Source organism: Mauremys mutica, unplaced genomic scaffold (genome assembly GCF_020497125.1).
Source record: "Mauremys mutica isolate MM-2020 ecotype Southern unplaced genomic scaffold, ASM2049712v1 000094F_np12_subseq_1:153747_obj, whole genome shotgun sequence".
NCBI lineage: Eukaryota > Metazoa > Chordata > Testudines > Geoemydidae > Mauremys > Mauremys mutica.
This window is the reverse complement of record NW_025422842.1, coordinates 22139-48032: the sequence shown is the minus strand read 5'-3', so window position 1 is coordinate 48032 and position 25894 is coordinate 22139. Positions and strand designations below refer to the sequence as shown.

Genomic DNA, 25894 nt, shown 5'->3' with positions numbered 1-25894 from the left:
TGGCCGACCAGGACTGCCTGCTCTTGCCATGGCTTTAGGCCTCAGCCGAGCACTGACAAATTAATCACTGGAAACCAGTCTGCTTCACCTGTGTACTAGTATGGTTATGATGGGTATTGGACTTATAACAATGTGTTTGGTGTTTAGACTTTAGAAAATTCTTGTAAGATGCTGCCTGCATTAACCTCACTTATAATATCTTTATCACATGTTATAAGGTAGTATTTAAATTTTTGCTTTGTATCTGTAAAACATATTTGCTCTGAACTGAGTCAGGAGGGATCATCTCCTGCCCATCAAGAAGGCCTATCAAAACTAAATGGGCCATTGTGGGACCTCACAATACAAAGACTTGGTTAATTGCCCCTTTAAACCCATGAAGAGGCTATGTGCAAAAGGGCTTGTCCCATCAGCATGAATTCTGGAAAAAAGAAATAAAAATAGCCGACAAGAACATTTTTCATCTTTTGTTGTTTAGACTCTCACAGGGCCAGAGCTATGAAACAGAAACAAAGATACATAGGGTTAACCTGGGTTAGCCCTAAAAACATTCAGAGCTGACAGATTACTACAACTCTGTCAGCTTTTGAAACCAGAGACTGTAACTCATTTGTGTATATATGTGTGCCTGCTTTAACTTTGTAATAACTCATTCATTTCTTTTCTTAGTTAATAAATCCTTAGATATTTACTATAGGGTTGGCTACAAGGATTGTCTTTGGTGTGGGATATAAGGTAGAAATTGACCTGGGGTAGGTAACTGGTCTGTTAGGACTGGAAGTAACCTGATTATTTTGTAATCTTTTGTGAAAAGTGACCATCTATCAGTGCTTAATTTGTGCCAGGGCTAAGCACTGGCACCTCTAGATTTGGCAGTTCATAACCTCGGCACATCTGGGTTTGCTGCATCAGTTATGAATGTAAAAAAAATTGTTTGAGCCCCGGCATCTCTTTCGTTACAAATTAAGCACTGACATCTATCATATAGTCCAGCCTGCTTGAGTGGCAAAATAGACTGGAATGCTCATGGGGACTGTCTGTGACTCCATGGTAAAACTGTTATAGTGATTTAGGCGTTCACACTTGTTACTGGGTTGGTGATATCTGATTATAGAACATACAACCAGTTTGGGGTCTCTGCTCTGCTTCTTGACAGTCTGCCCTGAGGTTGGCACTCACAGCCGTAAGCAAATCCAGATAGTGTGACAAAAGTATTAAATATTAGTTTTTAGAAAAAGATGTTCTTCATGCATTTAGGTTATTTTGAAATAAAGTCTGAAAAATAATTGTATGTCTTTTGAAATATGAAAATATGCTTATGAATGTGAATATGATGTAACTGGAATATGCTTTACGCAAAAGGTCTCTTGTAAGGTATCATTACAAAGCTTATAATGTACTGAGTGTGTTCATCCTATTTGTTTGCATGTATTATTTCTATGTCTGAAGTTAGGAGAATAAGATATAAACTTGTATTACTCATGTAAACATATTAAGTGGAAGCCATTAAGGGTACTTCAGAATCAATGAACTGTAAATGGCTCTGTTTACTTGCAAACCTTCCTGTGTACGTGTAGGCCAGCCCAGGAAGAATGGAGGCTGGGGTCTCACAGGACATGTGACCATGTCACATGATGCTGGAATCCATCTTAAAACTGGTACTTTTCCATTTAGAAGGAGGGGTGGGGACCCAGAGAGAGAAAAAGATTCCCGCCTTGTGCCAAAGCTATAAAAGGGGGTGGAGCAGGACAAAGAGGCGGCCAGTCATGAGAGACCCCCTGCTTACCACCTGAGATGTCTGCTGGAATTAACAAGGATTGTACCGGGGAAAGGATTGGGCCCAGACTAGGAAGGAGTCTAGTATGTGAAAGAAGCTTATTGGAACATCTCTGAGGGTGAGATATTACCTGTAATCAGTTGCTTAATGTATTAGGCTTAAACTTGCGTGGTTTTGCTTTATTTTGCTTGGTGACATACTTCGTTCTGTCTGTTATTACTTGAAATCACTTAAATCCTACTTTTTATACTTAATAAAATCACTTTTGTTTATTAATGAACCCAAAGTGATTAATGCCTGGGAGAGAAAACACCTGTGCAAATCTCTCTATAAGTGTTATAGAGGGTAGACAATTTATGAGTTTACTCTATATAACCTTTATACAGAGTAAAACAGATTTATTTGTGGTTTGGATCCCATTGGGAGCTGGGTGTCAGGGTGCTGGAGTCAGGTAACCTGCAGAGCTGTTTTCACTTAAAGCCTGCAGCTTTGGGGGCATGACCCAGACCCTGGGTCTGTGTTGCAGCAGGCTAGCATGTCTGACTCAACAAGGCAGGGTTCTGGAGTCCCAAGCTGGCAGGGAAAACAGGCTCTGAGTTAATTTCAGCACATCAGGTGACAGTCCCAATGGGATCTCTGTGACGGATCCTGTCACAGGGTTAAAGTTACTCCAGGGGTCCGTTTGGCTGCATAGAGGCTCTAATGACTGCCAATGCTAGGTACTCTGTGGACAGGGTAGGCTTGAAGGTATTTAGTATTTCAGCTGGTAGTCGTGTCAGTAACCAGGAAAACCTCTCTTTGGGCAGTTATTGGTTTTATAGATAATGATGCCATCAGTGGCAATTATGCTAAAAACCCTTTCAACTTTAAATATTATGACAATAATTTTGTGGCCTTATATGTGGATGGCAAGAAGGTGCCGGCTAAACCTCTATAACCTGATTTTGAGAATGGGAACTGTGTGAGGGAGTACATGCAACTCATGCAGGCAACTGGGAAATATGTAAAAGACCGAGTGCTCTTGTTCCATTGTGGTGACTTTGCTCCCACTGTATACCTTCAGCCTGACCAGGAATGCCCTGATCGTTATTCTCTGATTAAAACTGGAAACCTAAGAGCAGAAATTTGTTTTTCTAGGCCATTGCCCTCTACAGTCAACATGACAGGGTATGGGGTTTTTGATAACATACCCGAGGTTAATCACAGAAGGAATGTTCTGTTTGATTCTATTGATTATAAACAGCATGTAGTTAACACATTTTTAATCTAAGGATGCTTCTTTAGATTTTTTTCCCTAGTGACCTGCTTCCAAAGGGTTCTGTGTCCAGTAGATCCCTGGGACTTGTAAACACAACTCCCTACAATTTACCCAGGGAACACTGGCTAGCCCTCTACTTACCCAATCATGGGCCAAGAAAGTTCTTTGACTCCTGTGGATTCTCCCCAGACAGTAACTTTTTTCCTAAATCTTTCTTGCCTTTTTTTAAACCAGAGACAGCTACAAAACCCCCTTGCTGTTACCTATGGATATCATTGTATATTCTGTTTAAAGAAATGTAGTAAGGGTTTATCTTTTGATCAGATTTTAAAATTGTATACAAGTGATTTACCAGAAAATGACCACATGGGGGTGCACTCTGTAAATAGGAAAAAGTCAGACATGTCCGGACATGCCCCAAACATGTTTTAGCATATCCAGACTTGTTTGTCATATTGCAAGTATAAAGATGTGCATCAATAAAGCAACCCCACATATTTGATCCTGTGAAGTGTACAGATGGCCTGGTCTCTATAGGCTAATGTGTAATGAAGGCTCTGGATCAGGGGCGGCTCTAGACATTTCGTCGCCCCAAGCAGGGCGGCATGCTGCGGGAGGCGCTCTGCCGGTCGCCAGTCCCGCGGCTCCGGTGGACCTCCCGCAGGCGTGCTTGCGGAGGATCCACTGGTCCCACGGCCAAAGCCGCGGGACCAGTGGACCCTCCGCAGGCACACCTGCGGGAGGTCCACCGGAGCCGCCTGCCGCCCTCCCGGTGACCGGCAGAGCACCCCCAGCGGGATGCCGCCCCCAGCACGCGCTTGGCGTGCTGGGGCCTGGAGCCGCCCCTGCTCTGGATGCATGGGGTTGTTTAGAATCAGGGTTGTTATCCCATCTGTGGTATGTTTGCTGCTTACCCCCACCCTTGCTTCCCCTGGAAACCATAGATGCTTCAGGGATTCTTGTAAAGCTAACTTTGCCCTTTTTAAAAGCTGTTTCCTGCTATCTTTCTTGTTGCTGTTGTGCATCTTGTTGGCTAAGATTTGATGAGCCTGCCAAAGTAAATGAATAAAATGTTTTGCATTCCAGTTTAAAACAAAAGCCTATATTAAAGTGTCAGAGATAGGGACAGGGCATTAATGTAAACAGAAAGCCCACCATCTTTTTACTAATTTTCATTGTAATTTAATTTTAAGTAAGACAAAACCAACGTTTAAAAAAAGGAGGGAAGAAACTTTCTTATCTCTATAAAAGTAGCACACTAAATTCACAGCCTTTATATTATACAAAGCTACCTATTCTTAGTAATGGCAACCATGTTTAACCCCATTTAAGCCATGTATATATATTTCGATTAAAAACAAACTTTAAAATAGTTATTTAAAAAAAACAGCCAAAATTCAAGCTCTCATAAGCCAGAAGCACTTTATATATGCAAAACCCTGATTATTTTAATACTGTTTATTATGTTGTTGCACAAATAAAGTGGGTGGTGGCTCCGTTTTAATGGGGTCACCAGGGCTGGCTTAGACTTGCTTGGGCCTGAGGCCAAAGCTCAAGTCTGAGGGCTTCAGCCTTTGGTGGTAGGGCTCAAGTTACAGGGCCACTGCCTGGGGCTGAAGCCCTTGGGCTTCAGCTTTGGCCCCCCGACCTAGGGAGGTGAGGCTTTGGCTTTGTCTCTCCCCCCCCTGCCCCCGCCCCCGGGGTGGCAGGGTTTGGGTGGGCTCAGGTTTCGGTCCCTCGCCCTCCTGGGGTCCTGTGGTATATTTTGTTGTCAGAAGGGGGTTGCAGTGCAATGACGTTTGATTGTTCTATAGTGACGTTTGCCCCTGTGTTTTAAATAGCATTTTATTGTAAGCCCCCTATATTAAGGCTTTTTATATTATACCCTGGCATTCTTTACCAGTAGAACAGTTTTTGCGTGGTACTTTAAATGCAAGCTAAAACTGTTTTTAAAAGGAAAGGGTAGCGTATCTTAAACATTTTTATTTCACTAAACCTACAAAATATCTCTAAAATAGGTCTTTTTATTATGTTACGTCTCAGTCAAAAATGCCTAATGCTGTATTTTCATGTTACACTTTTCATAGTTTATTTGATATAATTAAAAATTGTATGTTAGCAAAAGAACATGACTGTTTTAAACTGAGGGGGAAAAAGAGTGAGATAAGTGGGTAGGGGGCAGATGTTGGGTTGTTTCATCAGATAATCACGTGGGGGTGGGGGAGAGGTATGTTTCCTCAGATAAGGGCGAGTTGGATCAGACTTCATCTTGGGCCAGGTATACACTATAAACTTACATCAGTATAACTATGTCGCTCAGGGGTTTGAAAAATCCACACTCTGGAGCAATGCAGTTATACCAACCTAATGCCTGGTTTCTTCTGTCAACATAGCTACTGCCTCTCGCAGAGGTGGATTAACTACATGGGAGAAGCTTTCCTGTCAGTGTAGTATTTTCTTCACTGAAGTGCTACAGCAGTACAGCTGCACTGCTTCAGAGTTTTAAGTGTAGACCTGCCCTTAACCATTCATACAATTAGAAAAGTATAGCTTCATGGCAAAGGTGCCTCTTTGCTGCAAAATGCTGCTTTCTTAGCATTACGTTTAAATCCAATATAAAAGCATGCTAACAAAAAAAAGTATTTTGTTGCAAAAGTTATTAGAAATAAAGCTAACAGCTTCAGATTAAAAAGGGGAGGGGGGAAGTGTTTATCTTATTCCTTCATGCAGTTACTCAATCCACATGTCAAGTATCAGAGGGGTAGCCGTGTTAGTCTGGATCTGTAAAAGCAGCAAAGAGTCCGGTGGCACCTTATAGACTAACAGACGTATTGGAGCATGAGCTTTTGTGGGTGAATACCCACTTCGTCAGATGCATCTGACGAAGTGGGTATTCACCCACGAAAGCTCATGCTCCAATACGTCTGTTAGTCTATAAAGTGCCACAGGACTCAATCCACATGGCTTTTTTCTTTTTTAGACTTTTATTGTAAATGATGGGAATATTACGTTCACCCCAAAAATCTTCACATTTTACAAAGGATATCCTTCCTATAAACCCATTACAAAGTTTAAATTAAAGACCTCCTTACAGTTGTGAATAGGTGCTAATTTCCAATAAATATAAAAGTCTATAAAATACATTACTTTAAGTAAATAGAATAAGGGAAATTGATATAAAGGTTAGACATAACGTTCATGAAGGTCTATCATTTTTAAAGACAAAGGCTAAAGGCATTATGCAAAAAAAAGGTAATTTAACTCCTGGTACAAAACTAAAAACAAATAAGGATGTTCACTACATTTACATATTTTCTGTAAATAAAGAAATCTACACTCATGCTCCTTTTTGATTGGCATTTCAAAAGTTTGTTTGTTAAAACTTTACTTGGTTTAACAGCATTTAGATTAAAAAAAAAGGAAAGAAAAAGTGTGGGGAAAAATAACACTTTTTACCATAGATAAAGCAGCAAACTGTTTTACATAAGCTAGTATTTCTTTTAAGTTAGCCTGTGTGTGTTTTCTATAAAGTGTGTAATTCTAAAGCTTTCTTTATAGTTTACAAGTAATAAGTTTTTAGAGATGTTTTCCTTTAGGCAAATCTTTAAAAAGCAAGCCAACACTTGTTCTACAAAAACTTGTGTTATGCAGTGTTTGTTGGTCGATAGCTACACCTCAGTGGTCATGTGGGACATCCTGATTGGTTCAGGAAAATGTATTCTATGACATAGATATAGAACAGCTTCTGATTGGCTCAGCAAGACATGGTTTGCCCCAGTCTGGCTGACCGCAGGATTGTTGGCATTTCACTAGAGGTCACCTCAGGGGTGAGGTGCTCTTCTCTTCTCTCTGCCATATGCACAGTGACACAGGCTTTCTTGATGCTTTAAAACTTACTCTCTCCCTTTAATTTTTCTCTTTCTGTAACAGGCTAAGAGGTTTTGCTTTTCTTGCCTGTTCTATCTCACTTTGTCTTATTTATTTTCTCTAACAATACATGATCTATTCTTTATTTCAAAAGACATATAATTATTTTTCAGACTCTATTTCAAAATAACCCAAACATACAAAGTATTTTTCTAAAAACTAATTTTTAATACCTTTATTTTAAAAAAAGTATAAAAATTGTTCTTCCTCTAAAAAGACCTGTTAACATATTTGTGTCTTACAATTTTAGCCCCCTTTTGCAGTTTTAAAACTCTTTTCTGATATTTTTCCTTTTTCACTTTGTGATGATCTGCTTTATTTTGTAAAGTATCTAAAAATGCCTATACAATTATTTTTTTCTAATTTGCTCAGCTGCTGTATCTAAAGCAAAACACTCAGCAAGTAGTGATCAGTTACTTACTTAAAGCATCAAGAAAGCCTGTGTCACTGTGCATATGGCAGAGAGAAGAGAAGAGCACCTCACCCCTGAGGTGACCTCTAGTGAAATGCCAACAATCAGCCAGCTCTTTTAAAACTCTGAAAATTATCTAGACCAGCTGATTTAAAAATGTCTGACTTTAGTAGCTGCTGTTTAACATCCTCCAGAGATACTAGTAGAATGAAAAGAGTGTTTTCATCACTTTATAATGAGATGGATTGTCTATTTTTCCCCAGAAAACAGAACAGAAACATTTTATTGAACACTTCTGCCTTTTCTGCATTATTAGTGATAATTCTATCATTTCCATCTAGTAATGGACCAATACTATTGTCAGGATTCTTTTTGTTTACAATATATTTAAAATATGTATTTATTGTCCTGAACTCTGCTGGCCATAGAGTTCACCTTATGTCCCTTAGCTTCCCTTATCAATTTTCTACAATTCCTAACTTCGGATTTATAGTCTTTACTATCAACTTCCCTGTCTTCCATTTGTTATATTTTTTTGTATAGCTGCCTTCACTTCCTCTCTAAATGAGGTTGGTTTTTAATCAATAGGACCTTCTTCCTGAGTTGTGGAATTGTGTCTTTTTGGGCATCTAATAAGGTGTTCCTAAATGATTCCCAATTATCATTCACATTTTTCTGATTAAATTCTTCCTCCTAGTTGATTTGGCTCAAAACTGTTTTCAGCTTTGTACAATTGGCCCTACTAAAGGACTAAGTATATATATTACCGATTTGGACTTTATTCTGCTTGCACATTATAAATGTGATCAAGTCATGGTCACATGTACCTAAGCTACCATTATCTTTTAGTTCTGTGATCACTTCCTCTTTATGGGTTAGGACAAGATCTACTGCTGAATTCCCCCATGTTGACTGCAACACATTTTGAGTTAGGAAATTGTCATCCATACTATTTAGAAATTCCAGGATGTTTTAGTACTGGCAGTATGACACCTCAGGTTTGTCACTCAAACTGAAGTCTCCCGTGATCACACAATTTTTTCCCTACACATTATCGACAGGTGCTGTTGGACTGAGATTCATTTGCTCAGCTGCTGTATCTAAAGCAAAACACTCAGCAAGTAGTGATCAGTTACTTACAAGTGGGAATCTTATCAGGATGATCTCATCACAGTTGCCTCCAGCATGACTCAATACAGCTTCAACCTCCCTTTGTTTCACAGACTTACTTATAACTTTATATTTTTTTATACATATGTATTAGTCTCTCATTTCCATGTTAAATCTCCTCCCTATCAGTACTGATTTAGTGTTAGTTCAAACTGGTCTTTTCTAGCTTATTAGTTACTTTCTCTTTTATTTTTCACAGAAACATGATTACCTTGCAATTTCTTACACATGTGCAGTTCTACGTATGCTTACACTTAAACATTATCAGAATAGACTCTGACAATTCACAGCAGGCTTAAATATGACTTCACTTTCAACAGGTGTGTAAGGAGGCAGTCGTCCTGGTCTGTTTTGTGACCTGGTGTTCTGTAACAGACTGCAACACTGCCATAGGATATAAGACATAGCATTGAGGGAACAAGACAGATTATCCACCTAGAGAGATCTGTGTATGTCAATCATAAGGCAAACAAATACATAGTTTCTAATTTGAGGTGAAAGATATATTATGGATCTTTGGGTAGTAAGCAGCTTGACCTCTGGAACTTCAGCTTTTTGTGGGTTGCCCACCAAGTTATATCGTAAACAGTTTTTCCCTTTTTGTCGACCCCTGGGGTTCTATATAACCAGACAGAGAGAGTCTCTTTGGTTTGAAAATCTAACAATAGCTGGAAGGCTTCTTTCCTGGAAAATGCATACTTGAACTTTAGCTTGATTGATGCTCCCAGACGAGATGCCTCACCTGTTGGAATGTGCATATTGATTCTCATTGTCTTTTGTTGGGAGAGGAAGCCAAAGGTTTGGAATATGTGTAGTGGGATTGGTGGTATTCTTATTTGCCACAAACAATCAAAATGGCAGAGAGAGAACAATAATTGGTAAAAATATATTTTCAAGGCATATTTGACACCTATGCTGTTTATACCATCAAATTGCAAGCCTTTCAGTGTGTAACACTTATAGATGTATTACTCTTGCTGACAGACCAAACTGTATTAGAAATTCCATTTATCTTTTTGTTTTCTTTGACACTAAGAGCTTTAGTCAGCTTCAAATAAAGGGAGAGGGCCATCAGGTCAGGCAGGCATGAGTACTAGCTTGAGTACTATTTTGATGGCTGTTAGATGTCCAGGGCAGGTCGTAGCTGTAGCAAGAGTGTTTTTTCCCCATCTGCATCTGGAAGGACAAGTGAGATCTTTTCTCCCTGAGGTAGCCTTTGCCTTAACTGTCCATGTCTTTGTCACTTCACTACTAGTGATCTCCCTGCGTGACATAAATTTTGTTGTAATAAGTTCTAGTTTGCATAGTGCTCTGTTGTTGGGAGACCCTCTCACGCTGACATAGCTACTGCCGCTCGCTGAGCTGGCTTTATTATGTTGACGGGACAGCTCTCTCCCATCAGCATAACGTGGCTACATGAGTGGTCTTACAGTGCTGGCACAGCTGCATTGGTATAGCTGTGCCATCTTAAGCTTGTAAGTGTAGACATGGCCTTAAATTGCTGTAATGTGTTCTACCTGGGCTACACTTTGGAACCATTCAGAATTCTTCAGTCTGCTTATTAAGAGTAATAATAATACCTAGCTCTTTTGAAGTACTTTTCATCAGTAGATCTCAAAGTACTTTACAAAGGAAGTAAATATCACTAGTCCCATTTTACAGATGAAGAAACTGAGGCACACAGAGCATTGAAGTGACTTGTCTGAGGTCACCTAGTAGGCCAATGGCACAGTCAGGGATAGCACCCAGATCTCTTGACTGCCAGTGCTCTAACTAGTAGGCTATGCTGTGAAGTTGCCTGTTGGGAGCATATTAAACCAATGTTCTGTCATCTATATCAGCTTCCAGTAAGTTTCTGCATGGAATCCAGGGTGTTGGTCTCTGCCCAAAATATGCTGTCACTGTTGAGATTAGCAGAGGCACTTAAGAAGCAACTCCTTCACTATAAATGAGAGGGAACTGCTGGCAGGATATTCTCCAGGAGCGGTCCTCAGCTTTGGAACTCGCTCCCCCGCTTTGTTAACCTTCCAAGCATGCTGAAAAGCCCATCTTATTTCCCTTTCTTAAGGCTGTTGAGGGTGTTGTGAGTTAGTTGAGGTGGATGTATTTTATGGGCAGTCCTTTGTCTATGTTGTCATTTTTAATGTATGAGATCAGTGCTGTGGACACCTTGTGGACATCTATAATTAATTTTATTTATTCAGATTTTTAAAACACATGTAGAAATCAGGTGATTACTGTTCCCCCCCCTTGGTGCAGATAGAATGTGGCTCTTTAGAGGAGGCAATGTCTTGCTTGAAGTAGTAGAGGGAATGTCAAACATCCCCTGGATTGATGCACAGAAGCACTCAGGACAAATTTTGATGCATCCTGCTGACAGGTATCAGTATCAGGTGTGCAGGGTGTGTCACGGGGTGGAAGAGGTGGTACAGGACCTGTCCTTCTGCCACATGGGCGACAAAGTCACAGAGAGCAATAAAAGTTCTTGTTCCCCAGTGTGCCTTCTCTACACTGTGGAGCACTTTGGGTTGGCTATATGTTGGATTTATCAGTGGGTACAGGGAGGCCTGGGGCACTTTCATGCACTCTTTCTGGGGCCTAATGCAGGCAGACCTCATGGTGTCTCAGTCCTTGCACAGAAAGATATGAAGTTCTTTATGCCTGCACAGCACAGGCTGAATACAGTGTGAGTGCTTTCTCTTTGCTGCCTTGTTTTTAAATTCAAATATGTTTTATTGTTTAAAGTGTTTCTAAGATAATTTCCCTAAACATTTTCTAATTCTTTTAAAAGTAAAACCTCCATTGTATATTGGAAGTACTGTGTTGCTCTTTCTTTTCTCTTTCAAGAGACAGCCTATCCACCTTTGACTGGTTGTCTATGAGAAGGGAATGTACCTGTAAGTGAAGCTACAGTGAGTTGTTCTGTATTTTTGCTTCCAGAATCTCAAGTCTCCCAGAAGTCCTGTCAGTGACTTTAAATTCACCACCCAGAACCCAGAACTGCAAGTACATGGTGATGTGGAAAAGGAAAGAATACTTTTAAGTATTGATGATGTAAAGGTGTGGTACAGCCTTTTATGTTTTTGCCAAACTTTATAGATAATCTGATAATAGAACAATTTTTATCAAAAGCTTCGCAGGGTGATTGGAACCTAAACCCAGGGCCGGCTCCAGACCCCAGCGCGCCAAGCGCGTGCTTGGGGCGGCATTTTGCCAGCAGGGCGGCAGGGTGGTCCGGCAGGGTGGCTCCGGTGCACCTCCCGCAGGCATGACTGCTTGGGGTGGCCAAATTCCTAGAGCCGCCCCTGCCTAAACCATTTCCTTTTCAGGAAGATGAGGGCCCCAAGCTGCCTTCATAGCTTCAGGCCATCCCCTGTCCCCATGCATACACATACATGTACGCACACATGCCCTTCAACCAAATTCTCTAGCCTGAAATCTCTGCCTCTCCCCGCTCCTATGTCCCTGATCCCTCTGGCGCTTTGATTCCTCTGTCGTACTTCCCTACTCTATTCCCCTGGTGCACCATGCAACAGTCCACTCAGCCCCATAGTCACCCCGAAACTGTACTGTCCTTGCCTGCCCCTATGGTGCCCCTGAGCCCAATTTCACCCCCAGAGCCTAACTCATGCCTCCTGCAGCCTAGCTTTCCTGATTCACCAGGGATATTCATAGATTTATATTTTAAGGCCAGAAGGGAACCATTAGATCTCTACTCTAACCTCCTACATAACATAGGCCAGATAATTAAATCCAGTTACCAAAAAAAATAAATTGTAACCATGTAATTAGAGACTGTATCACAATGCATTCCTAACTGGAATTTCCTAACTTCTGACTGCTTGACTTTGCAACCTGAGTGTTCTTTTAATGTTTATATTTTTTTGTATGTAATTTCCTAAGTTTATAAAAAATAAGCTGAAAAAAACAGCATTTCCATCATGTGGAACCCCATATTGACTCCCACATGATTCATCAGCAGAGTTAAAAGTTTTACATCCACAGCACAGACTGCTGTCACTTGAGCTAACCAAGTCACTGATAGCAGTAGTAAATTGTCATCCTCTATATTGTGAGTAAGGTGAAGCACAATGTCGAAGGACGACTACCTCCAGGGCATGCCCTCAGGGTGGTCCTGCAGTGTTCCAATGCCTCAATTTTCCCTTTCCAGACATATGCAGTTCCACTCTTCACAGGGGATCACCCACTCCACCGTATGTAATAGGACAAATCCCATCTGGGGCACCATCCTCTGGTAGGCTGTGACATGACTGGTGCATCAGTTTGCCCTTTCTTCCAGCATCCCAGTAACTCCATGCAGGATTTCAGAGAATAAAAAGCCCTTTACAGGATTAATTTGTTACAGAAGATCCCAAAACCATAATCCAGATTTTTCCAGCTCAGTCAATCTTTCAAATTCCACCAGTCTGTCAACATAACAACTACTGCCCCAGTGTCTCTCACCATGCCCCAGCACTTCAGCACGGCTCTGGCATTTCTTACTACACCTCATCCCAGTACCTCTAGCTAGGGAGCTTCTCTACCCTGTTTCCAGCTCCTGCTTGGAGACATCAGTAGGCTCACCCTTTAACCATTCCCCAGTCTTCATCCCTCTGGCTTCAGCTCTGCAGCTCTGAGAGCCAGGAGGCATCTGCCTCCATGGCTTTCAACCTTCAGCTCTCTCTGGGCATGGCACTCTGGCCTGGGAAAGTTTGTAAATGACCCTCCCACAGCTGTTTTCCCACCTCCACCAACATGACCAGGATTCATTGCTCAGTAAGGAAATGCTCACTGCTCCCTCCTTCAGGGGCATCTCCTTCCTGAAATTCTCAACCCAGCTCTACTCTTCTTCTGAATTCTTCTAGTCTGGGTTCTGAACACTCTCATGTCTTTGGGCTCTCTTATTTATAACTTTTTCAGGGCAGCCCTCCCTCCTAATTACACCAAACTAGGGCACCTGTATGTGGACTGGGGACCTGGGCCTAATTTCATTTACAGGGCCAGCTACCCTGTTACACATACATTGTATTAGTGGATTTCACATCTGCTGGCTGCCATCAGAGGAATGTTGACATCAGAGGAATCCTGGGTTCTGTTCCAGGTTCTGAGGGGAAGTTACAGACCATTCTACCCCTGTTTTCTCCCAAGCCTGATACCTTTTTCCCCATTGATCCCTCCAACCTGTCTCAGTCCATCTCCACCTCAACTTCTTGTCCCAGTTCCTTCTCTCTTTTCTGGCTCTTCATTCCAGTCTTCTCCTTTCACCACCATTCCAGTGTGGCTTCTTCCTCTTTCTCCTCCTCACTGCCTGGGCACCAGCAGAGGGAACATTGAGAACACCAGTAGAGACAGTATCCCTGCACTTAGTTCTTGTGCTTCGCATCCTAGTTGTTCTTGGCATCCAAGAGGAGCAATTGCAGGATAAGTCCAGCTCAGCCGTGGGTATCCTGGGATGATGCATGCTCAGTACAAATGAAATCTTGCGAGACATTAGCTTCCAAATTCTAACAAGACTCTGTTGAACTTGTGTGCATTCAGAGCTTCAGAGGCTTATAAATTGGCCAAATTAGGGAGAATTTTCATAGGGACAGCAAAAAGCTGACACCAGGGCAACCCCCTGCCAAATTTAACTCCTTGCTTCAAAGAATGGAAGCATTAGAGCTTCTCATTGAAACAGCTTTAAAAAAAAATGTAATGTGGGCAAAGCAATTAATTTGTCCTTAACTTCTTTTTGGGAAATGGCTGAACTGTTTTTACTAAAATCTTCCAAAAAATTCAGCATGAGCTTGAAACCCAGCATGGAAAACTTCAGCCTGAGTGGTCAAAGTTTATCAAAGTAAAAAGCAGCTGAAAACTAGGTCTTATAATAGAAAGTATTATTAATAATAATTAATAAAGATTTCAATGCACACAAATATAGTCTCTTTTTTTCCACAGGGTCCCTGTCTCATTCAGGTCCCAAACATATACCACTAAAGTCAATGGGAGTAAAGGGAGCAGAATTGAGCCCTCATTGTATAGCAGAGGCAATGCATTAGCTGGGTGGGGGACATGTGGGGTCACGTGCCCGCTCAGATTTGCTGCTTGTCTTGTACTGAACATGCTCACACAGACTGAGCATGCTCAGTAACAATGTTGAAGCTGGTTTCCGTCACTCTGATGGATGGTGCTGATTGAATGAGACAGCTGTTCAACACTGCTTTTTAACCTCATTATTCATTATATGGCACCAGGATTTATTTACTGCACACCGTCCAAACCCTGCATTGAATACGTAATTACTTATATCCTCACAGCTTTTCTACTATGCTGCTCACTAGAGTATCTGAGTCTCACAGACATTAAAGAATTAGTATTCATAACACCCTGGTGAAGTAAGAAAGAATTATTAATCGCATTTTGCAGACGGGGATCTGAAATACAAAGAGATTTTGGCCAACATTTACAAAAGAGTGCATGAATTTTGAGTGCCTCAGTTATTGAACACCCAGCTTGGGACACTTAGGGTGAGATTTACAAGGGAGATTTAAGCTAGTAGCTAGGTGCCTAAGTGCAGTGTTTAGGTGCCACTGACATTCACAGAACCATAGTTTAGCTGCCCTGTAATCTGTTGTTGTCTAAAGTTTCTAGGTGTCTAATTTTCCTCTGGTAAAGTCCCCCTGGCAACTAAATTTCTGCCTCTGGGCCTGCACACAGCCTCCTGAAACTCAACACTGCCACGCAGCTTGGCACTGAACTCCTGCCGAAACCCCAGCAACATTCACAAGCTAGACATTCCCCTGCCTGTCTCGCCTGATCTGGTAGACATGCTCAGAAGCTGCCTAAGAACATGAGTACCAAATCTTGGCCCTCACAAAAAGCCAGCTGAGGTGGTGTCCCCTAATAGCCGATGGTTGGAGCACTCCCTTAGGATGTGGAAGACCTGGTTTCAAATCCCTGCTCTGCTTGATTCAGAGCAGGGCCTTGAATCCAGGTCCCCCTTCCTAGCTGAGTGCCTTAAGCTAGAGGGTATTCTGGGGTGGGGCTCTCTCACTCTCTTCTGTTCAAGTTGTTCCACTTTGTGTAAAATACTTTAATATTCAGGAGAGAGAGAGAGAGAGAGAGTGACTGGATAACCTAGTGATTAGCACACTCCCCTGGCAGACCTGGGTTTCAGTCCCTGCTCCAGTGAATAGTTAAGTATTTCATCCAAAGTCGAACCATTTCAACAAGTGAGAATAAAAAAGACATCCCCACTCCACCCCAGAATATCCCGTAGCCCAGTGGTTAGGAGATGCAATTAGGAGACCTAAGTTCAAGTCCTTGGTCTGAATCAGGCAGAATGGGGACTTAACCTGGATCTCCTACATCCTGGGTGAGTGCTCTAATGACTGCACCCTTGGGTATAAAGGAGGGCAGCACCTCCTTTTCATTTTTTACTTGAGAAATGGCTGTTCCAGTTTAGGTCCCTAATTCCAGGAGAGGGTTCACAGTTGTGAATTCTGAGCAGACTCCAGCCCAGAGTTAGGCATCTGTAATGGGTTGCCCCCTTTCAAGGCACCACCTGATGTGCTGAGATACCACTGAGCCCTCCTGTTCTGCCAGCATGGGCCCCCTTTAACCTGTCTTGCTGAGCCAGGCTCTTAAACCTCTTCTAGCACACACACAGGCAGGGCCACACCCAGCTGCAGAAAGACACAGATACTGAGATCAGCTCTGGGAAGACACAGCTTAAGGGACTTGCCCCAGTACTCAGGGCCCACCTCCCTTAGAGTGCAGACCCAAAGGTATATTGTGCTGTATAGAAGAATCTGCACAGCGCATGCTCATAAAAATTCACCCTCTCCCTTAATGTGAAGAGAGATATGCACCCCTTCTTGGTTACTATTCAGACCTGTCTTATTCACTGCCCCTTCTTTTGTATGTAATTTTCTAGATTTAAAAAAAAAATGAAAAAAAAGGAATTCTGTCATGTATAACTTTAATAATATTCACCTGGGTTATCAGTAGGATTTTAACCTAGGACATTCAGATCCCCACCATAGATACCACAACTTGAGCTACAGTTATCAGCAGTAGTAGGCTGTTCTTGTCTGTGGATCAGCTACTGCTAGAGTCGGATGTGTATTGCACTGAAACAGTGAGTTACACATGCAGGAGTAGCCCCATTCTATAAAAGCAGAGTCAAGCATATACATTTGGCAGATTATTTCTGAGAGGAAATGTGGCTAAATTGAAGAAACTTAGGTTCTGTTCTGAGCTATGCCAGATGTGATCTTGTATAACATTTCAGGCATATTAAAACAAACAAACAAAAAATGCTTGGCTATTGGCATATTTTATACAATCCCTGTTCCAGTGCTTATTGAGTTTTTATTCTGGGACATCCATTGAGTGGTTTTCTTCAACGGCCATGGATGGGTACCAGGATGGATCCCCAACATGCCAACCTCTTCATGGGCCACCTCAAGGAAGAATTTCTGGATAAAGGCAACATGAAACCAACTATATGCCTGAAATACATCAATCATTTTCATCCAATACATTTCCCTGTTCTGTTCACTCTCTCTGAAACATCTGGCACTGGCTGCTGTCAGAAGACAGGATATTGGGCTAGATGGACCATTGATCTGACCTTGTATGGCCATCCTTAGGTTCTTATCCTTTAGACAGACAACCTAAATGCTGATTTCCACTACAATATCAACAACCATCCATCAAACTTTGTAGAACATTCCAACACCAGCATCAACTTCCTGTATAGCACGATCAGTGTCAACAATGGAACCCTACAGACAACTATATACAAGAAAGCCACAGATCACCACACTTACTTCCACTGATGCAGCAACACCAAGAAATATGTTATCTACAGCCAGGCACTTAGATACCACAGAATATGCTCTGAAGAGAAAGTCCAGAATGTGCACCTTAACACACTTAAAACCACCTTCATTAAACAATAACGCTTCACTAGAGAAGTAGATAGCCTCCCCAATAATTTATGGCAGAGAAGGGGAGGCAAAAAGATTAGGAGAATAGAAAGAAAAGAAGAGCCACCCCTCTGTATTTTAAAAAACAAGGAAACACACACAATACAACAACAATGCTACAGAATTAAAATAACTTTTGGCTGACTACCTGTAGCTCAGAGTCTTAATATAACAATAATAACGAGGAGTCTGGTGGCACCTTAAAGACTAACAGATTTATTTGGGCATAAGCCTTCATGGGTAAAACCCCACTTCTCTGAAGAAGTGGGGTTTTTACCCACGAAAGCATCTGAAGAAGTGGGTTTTTTACCCACGAAAGCTTATGCCCAAATAAATCTGTTAGTCTTTAAGGTGTCACCGGACTCCTCGTTGTTTTTGTGGATACAGACTAACCCGGCTACCACTCTGAATATGACAATGACATTTCCATTTTTATAAAAATAAAATAAATAAGAGTTCATTATGCCATACATCTCTCAGAAAGATACTAGTAATATATTAGAGAGACAAGGTGACACTTCTGTTGGTGAAAGAGACAAGCTTGGGACCTTACACAGAGCTCTTCTTCATGTACTCAGAGTGTCACAGCTAAATACAAGGGTGGAACAGATAAGGAGTTAATATGTTTTGCAAGAGAGCATTCACCCGTGAAGGGGGAAGTTAACACCTCTATAGCCATAGGACAAAGAAGTATTAGTGAGTTACAGATTGTTGTAATGGGCCATAGTAATATATTATAGTTTACAATATTATTGTAATAAACAGGTTTGTTTGTAATAACTGGTGGAAGCTTCTAAAGGGGATTACTGCCAGATTTAAAGCCACAACTGTGAGAAATAAACATTAATCCCTCTGGAACACTGGCAACAGAGGGCTGAGTTAAGGTTGTCTAGGTATGACCTTGCTGAGTAGGGCTGATTTGCCAAGGGAAAGTGTTCGTGAGCAGCTATTGCTGTGTATATGAGAGAAGGTAAGGTGTGTAGCTGTATACTGTTTCCTGGCTTTTGTAGATTTAAAATTTGCATTGCTGTCCCTCAGCAACTTTTACATTTTAATTAATTTTTTTTTTAAATTTAGTCTATTTACTCAGTTTCATAGCTTTCCCTGAAATACTATACTTCCATGCTCTTGCTTGTGAAGGCCCCAAATGTTTCCAGCTGCCTTCCAGCTGTGTGTATTTATAAAAAGCGTTTGTATTTTTTTCTTTTTGGGGGTGAGAGGAGCAGCAACTTAATTGGTTTTATTTTGAAAGACATATGTGAGATTTTGCTGACAAATCTGTCTGGATTGTACCAGGAATTGAGAAGAAGTTTGGAACTCAGTGTAAGTCAGAAAAGGATGGAGAAGGACTGTTCTAGTGATGACTATGACTCTGTTGAAGAGGATGTGCTTTTGGAGCACTCTCAGGTGGAAGAGACAGTTGCAAGTTTTGGAAGCCTCCAGTTGCCCAGCAGTGAGTCGTTACTGAAGGATGTTCCAAAGTATCAGGAGGCTGGAAGATGCTGTGACCTTGATGCTGGTGCTCTTGTGCTGGAATTTAAGCAGAATCTGACAAGTAAGTCTTTGTGTCCTGTACCAGTTCAGCTGCAGTGTTGCAGTAGTAATTCTAGTTTTTATGCATAGAGTTTGTGGCTAAAAGTGAACCTTTTGTCATCTAATCTGACCTCTTGTACAGCACAGGCCATTATGTTTAACCCAGGTATCCCTGCATTTAGGCCAATAAAGGATTCCAGTCTTGATCTGAAGAATTCAAGAGATGGAGAATCTACCACTTCCCTTGGTAGTTTGTTCCAATGTTTAATCACCCTCGCTGTGAAATATTGGTGCCAGTTTGTCTGGTTTCAGCTTCCAGCCATTGGTTTTTGCTCTGCCTTTCTCCACTAGATTAAAGAGCCCTTTAGTACCTGGTTTTTTTCTCCCCATGTAATCAAGCCATCTCTCAATCTTCTTTTTGATAAACTGAACAGATTGAGTTCTTTACATCTCTCACTGCAAGGCATTTTCTCCAGCCCTAGTATAATTTTCATGGCTCTTTTCTGCACCCTTTCCAGTTTTTAAATATCCTGTTTAAATGTGTCAAGTATCAGAGGGGTAGCCGTGTTAGTCTGGTTCTGTAGAAGCAGCAAAGAATCCTGTGGCACCTTATAGACTAACAGACGTTGTTTAAATGTGGACACTAGAACTGCATGCAGTATTCCAGTGCTGGCCTCACTAATTGTAATGGGAGACTGTCTCCCTAGACAACATCCCCTAGTCATCAGCGCACTGGCTAGTCATACCACCTAGTGGGTTCAAGTCCTGGTTTGGCAGTAGTGCCTGGTGGGTTCAAGTCTGAGGTTGGTAGTAGCACCTAGTGGGTTCAAACCTGGGGGTTGGTGGTAGTGCTTAGTGGGTTTGAGCCCAGGGGTTAGAGGTAGGGGAACTCAGGTCCTCTCACTCTTCCAGGTTCCAACCCAGGGCCCTGGGGCAGACAGTTCAGGTGTGCAACGTGGGCCAGGGTATCATCCAGCCTATTCCATGGGTTACTTCCTATTGCATCCCTGCCTCTCCAGAGGCACAGCGAAGGCCTGGCTAACAACTGCAACATGTACTCCCAGAAGGGGGCAGGAGGTTCCCTTCCCCACTCAGAAGCAGATTCTCTGCTGTCCCTTCTGTGGTGGTTTGCGGTTTTGAATCTTTTCAGGGTGGTGTGGAGTTCCTTCTGGATTGCTGCATGAGCTACCAGTGGAGGTCTGCTCCCTTGCACTGACTGCCCTGGCTGAGCCGTGCTGTGCCTTGTAAGCTCTATCTCCATAAACAGCACGTCCAGAAGGCTCTGCTGGGTAGAGCCTCCTGTGACCAGAGCTACTCCTTAACCCCCTCTTTCCCAGTGTGGAGTTTGTACAGCCCATCACACCAACACAGAGTGAAATCATCTCTCTACTTCCCTCTTTATCCATCCAAGGATCTTATTATTCTTTTTTGCCACAGCATCACACTGGGAGCTCATTTTTAGTTGCTTGTCCACTATGACCCCTACCTCCTTTTCACAGTCACTATTTTCCAGGATAGTCTCCCATTCTGTAAGTATAGCCTACATTCCTTATTCCTAGATGTATAACTTTGCATTTGGCTGTATTAAAACACATATTTTTTATCGAGGTTACCAAGTGATTCAGTTCACTCTCTTTGACTCCCCTATCCTCATTATTTACTGTTCCACCTATCTTTGTTTCATCTGCAAATTTGATTAGCCATGATTTTACATTTGATTCTGGATCATTGATGTAAATGTTGAATAGTATTGGGCCTAGAACTGATCCCTGTGGAACACCACTAGAAACACCCCATTCGATGATGATTACTTTTTGAGACCTATCAGTTACATAGTTCTTCATCCATTTAACATGAGTGTTGTTGGTATTGGACATGGCTAATTTTTATGCAGAATATCATGTGAAACCAATTCAAATGTCTTACAAAAGTCTAAGTCTATTATATCTTTCCTGTTACCTTTATCAACCAATCTTGTAATCTCATCAAAAAATGAAATGAGGTTTGTTTTATAAGATCTGTTTTCCATAAAACCATATTGACTGGCATTAACTTTATTCCTGTCCTTTAATTCTTTATTAATTGAATCTTATATCAGCTTTTCTATTAATTTGCGCAATAATTATGTCTTCTTTTACGGCCTCTGTTCATTCCCACTTGTGGCATATGATGTCCCTGGCATCAAGCTGTGGAACTGCCTTTAAAAGCCATGTCTGTTTGTAGGGTGCACAAGTGGTCTCACACAAGGGGAATGTCATCTCCCTACACTATATAAAGGGGTGCACCCCCTGACTGCCTCAGTTACTTTGCTGTTACTGCAGAGAACTAGCAGAACTCACCTCATATCCTTGAATTGCTCCATTGTAGTCTAATTAGTTAGATGTTTGATGCTTCATTAGTATAACGAATTAGACTAACTAATATAGTTAGTTAAATTAGTTTTTAGTGTAGTGTAGTTTTTAGCACAGTATAAATAGCTACCCTCTTTGGGTAATGACAGGGGCCATGCTGGGTTCTGAGCCATGTAGGGCATTTAAGAAATGTGGGTCATTCCCTGCAATAATTCCTGAGATGGACACTTATTTCAGATGTGTCTGTAGTGCTAATTTTGATTGAATGAATGGGCTCAGAGAGTCAAAGGTGTTAACATGACCCTATTGCTATTCCACACTAAACAGTTAAACATGGGTCAGGGTTTCTAGAACAGAGACTGTAGCCTGCCTAGACCAGGGGTCGGCAACCTTTCAGAAGTGGTGTGCCAAGTCTTCATTTATTCACTCTAATTTAAGGTTTTGCGTGCCAGTAATACGTTTTAACATTTTTAGAAGGTCTCTCTCTATACGTCTATATTATATAACTAAACTATTGTTGTATGTAAAGTAAACAAGGTTTTTAAAATGTTTAAGAAGCTTCATTTAAAATTAAATTAAAATGCAGATCTTATCAGCTTAGTGCAGTGCTTCTTAACCTGGGGTGCACGCACCCCATGGGGGTGCGAGATGCCCTTTCTGGGGGTGCAAGACACTCAAGGTTGTTTTTTTTTTAGAAGGTAAATCATCAAAAACACAAATTAAGCACAGGCACATAAGTACAACTACTTTGTTTCATCAAATCTTTGTATTTATTAACATTATACATGTTTAACAATTACTGTAATATACAAATTTTTTAAGTTTTCAAGTTTTTAAGCTAATTGTAGTGTAATTTTTGATAAGGGCTGCAGAGTGCTGGGACCAGGCCACGAGCAGAGCCCTGGGCTGGCTGCCAGTACCCCAGGCCGGCAGGAGGGCTGAGCAGGGCCAGAGGCCCAGACCCCGGCTGGCAGGGGGCCAGGTGGCTGGAACCCCAGACCAGCAACGAGGGTGAGCGGGGCTGGCGGCTGGCATCCCGGGCTGGCAGCAGGCTCAGCGGGGCCGATGGCTGGGACTCCAGCCAGCAAGGGGCCAGCGGCCAGATCCGCAGACCGGCAGCGGGCTGAGTGGCTAAGCCTGCTGCCGGTCTGGGGTTCTGGCTACCGGCTCTTGCCTGCCGGAGTCCCGGCCACCAGCCCCACTCAGCCACTGCCGGCTGGGGGTTCCGTTCACCCAGGCCGGCAGCAGGCTGAGCGGGGCCAGCGGCCAGGACTCCGGCTGGTAGCAGCGCACGAGTAAAAATCGGCTCGCATGCCACCTTTGGCACGTGTGCCGCAGGTTGCCGACCCCTGGCCTAGACCATTAAATATCTTTATAACCTTTTTTTAAAGATATAGAATAAAAAGGGGAAAAAACAGTTGAAGCATTTGAAATGTAAAGCGTTAAGTAAAGATTTAATTTTAACAATATCCCTTATTACCTTTCCCTTTAGCTGTCGAGAGTTTTTATAGGGAAAAACCCATCTGATGGTTTTTTAGGTGGTATTAAATATGGTAATTGTTCTTTCTGGGGAAAAGAAAACTAGTTAGTTGAGGTGGCTGGAGCTGTGGTTGTTGCTGAAGTCAGATTCTGCTTTTCCTAAGGTTGAATGAGGCAAACACCCACAAAAGGGAGAGAAAAGAACAGCAAAGATAGAAAATGCAGCTTCGGTCTCTAGTGCTGACTCTCACTTGCAACCTTGCTGTTGGAGAAACACAGACACAGCATACGATCTGATCAGCCATACTAAGACCTGGCAAACCAGTACCAGCATTGGGCTTTGGGTCTCCTGTGTGCCACTCAATGGATACAGCTTTTAAAAGGTAGTTCTGCAGCTCAATGCCTGGGTCACCACATCCCACAAGTGGGAATGCATAGAGGCAGTTACTAGTAAGTGACCTCTCTTTTCTGTGAATTGGGTCTTCAACTCTAAACCTCTGTCATCAGTCATTTAAACTTTAAAAGTTTGAGGACAACATTTATTATTTGAATGCTTTCCATTTTTCAAAAGTTCTATTTTTTTTTTAAATGGAGACCAATAAGGACATAAATTCTTGGCTGCAACTTCTCTTTCACTATTGCTCTTGCAGGCGGGGTCACGTCTCTCTCTTGCCTTGTGCTTGAGGCTGAAATGGCATTTTGACTGCCCAGCAGTCTTGTTCTTCAAAAGCGGAAAGATCAATGGTCCTGAAAGATCCAAAGAAGAAACACGGGAATATCTTTGCTGCAATGTCCTTCTGCAGCCCCCCTTTATGGGCCCAGAAGCTGCCATGAGTAGAGATGGAGGGAGAGAAAGGTGAAGGGGAGGTCACTGTCTCTCATTCTTATAACCCTCTCCCCTCTTTAAGGATTACCCCCAGCTGGGGAGCAGGTGACAAGCAGTCTCTTGTGGATGTGAGGTTTGAACCATCCCTGTGATGAAATGTAAATTTCTTATTCACATCTTCCCCCTGACGGAGAATGGCCACTTAAGCAGGTGATAGTCTTTTAACATCTGGCTGGGTACTGGCCTGACCTTTATTCCTGAGAAACTGGTTTTGACCTGCTTTTCTTAACATTGGAGCATGTTATAACAATGTTATGCAGTAGAATCTTATAACTTTACATATAATACTGATACACATATTTAACAAGAACAATGTTCAGCAGATTATGAGCTTTCAAATGATAGCTCACAAGTCATACTTCATACAAAATTTATCACAGTCTTGTAAAAGTGGTGAACATAATAGTACAGATCACCACATCTTCCTTTGTAATCCAAAATTTGTGTCTAAATCCTAATCTACATTTAACAAGTTTTATTGGCTTAACTATGTTGGCAAGGTATATGTTTTATTTACAGATATATTATGCTGGTAAAAGCCCTAATATAGATACAGTTATACAGATATAAGGCGCTTCATACTGGTATAGCTTATGTAGCTTCATTGTACTTGAATAAGCTATATGTAAGCACATCTATAACAGTATAACTACATCTACACTAGGGGAATGGTGTGTGTGTACTGCTTTAACTTTGCCAGCATAGTTGCTGAAGTCAGATTCTGCTTTCCCTAAGGTTGAATGAGGCAAACACCCACAAAAGGGAGAGAAAAGAACAGCAAAGATAGAAAATGCAGCTTAGTTTAACTTTGTCAGCATAGTTAAAGCAGCAAAACTCTTGTTTGTGGACAAGGCCTAATAAGTCTTCACTGAGTTGCTGCTCCTAAATCCAGTTGAATTTCACTTGACTAATGTGTTTAGTGTGCAGGAGCTGGGTTATGGTGGTAGCCTGTGATATACAGGAAGTCAGGCTGGATGATTTGGTGGTCCCTTCTAGCCTTGAACTCTGTGACTCTAGTTCTCATACTCTTCTCACTTGTTTTTCGCAGATGTGAAACAGGAACGAATTCTGTCTGCAAAGAGGAAAGATGCTGCTGAAACCTACATTCCAATCAGACCTATGAAGGTCAGAAGTAAAATGGCTCGGCCACTTTCTGCTGGACCCCCGCACAAGGAGGGACATGAAAGAACCTGTTCTAGTAAGAGAGATGAGAATATGTGAAGTATACAGTGTGAGCTTCCATTCTCCTTTCCCTGCCCTGGCTCAGATGTTGTCCCTTCTGCACACTTCTATCTTCACTCTCCTGGGCTGTTGCCCATTTTTATGCTTCCTCTTATCTCAAAATTCCATTGACTTTAGTGGGAACAGGAGCAAGCCCATGGCTATATATGCCACCTCTGTGTCTCCTCATTCTTCTTTCCCTGCCCCCACAGAATGAAGACTTCTTCCCCTCCTTTTCCATCCTCCCTATTGCTCTATACTTGCCCCCCTTTTCTTTACACAGACATATTCCCTATGGTGAAAGGGTGCTGACAGGAAGGCAGCCTCTGCATGTCAACTACTGGATCTTCAGAGGAATTGTCAAAAGATGGTAGCTGTCTGTAATCCAGCCACTCCCCTTAGGCAAGTTCACCATCAGTTACAAAAAGATGGGTTTTGGGGAGTGTGGAGAATATCTGACATAAACCCAGTTATTCAAATGAATGGAAGAGGGTCAGATGGACTTATTACTGTAATAAAACTTCTCAAGCTAAGCACAGCTGCTTCCAAGTGAATCCTGAGAGCCAGTAAAGTTAACAGCACTGGAAAAACCCAAACAGTGGCTCCTTAATTAATGCAAAACCCAAACAAAACCAAGAAATTATATTCCTTCTTAAACAAAAGAGAAACTCAAACTCCACCTGCCACCTGAATGCCAGCACCAGCTAATGTTTGTAGCAATACCTGCCGGATCAGATCCGTGTGTTTGACCAGTTTTTCAAAGATGTGTGTTGCACTTCCTTCAAACACTTTTAAAACAGGGTATTATATACATATAGCAATTGTGTGTGAGCAAGACAACCAAGGGACGGTTTGGAGAAAAACAACAGCAGCTTGAGTTAACAGTGGTCATCTTGGGAAGACCTCTG

The 25894-nt window shown here is 42.0% G+C and overlaps 1 protein-coding gene across 1 annotated transcript in view; it reads left to right on the top strand.

Moving 5' to 3' along the window:
* The window catches only part of LOC123356961 (katanin-interacting protein-like), a 70423-nt gene that overhangs the window by 27696 nt on the left and 16833 nt on the right, over positions 1-25894 (top strand). The window contains exons 6-8 of the mRNA XM_045000215.1: positions 11485-11604; positions 18813-19071; positions 24814-24963. Of these exons, the coding sequence (XP_044856150.1) occupies positions 11485-11604; positions 18813-19071; positions 24814-24963 (529 nt within the window). The remainder of the gene's footprint in view (positions 1-11484; positions 11605-18812; positions 19072-24813; positions 24964-25894) is intronic.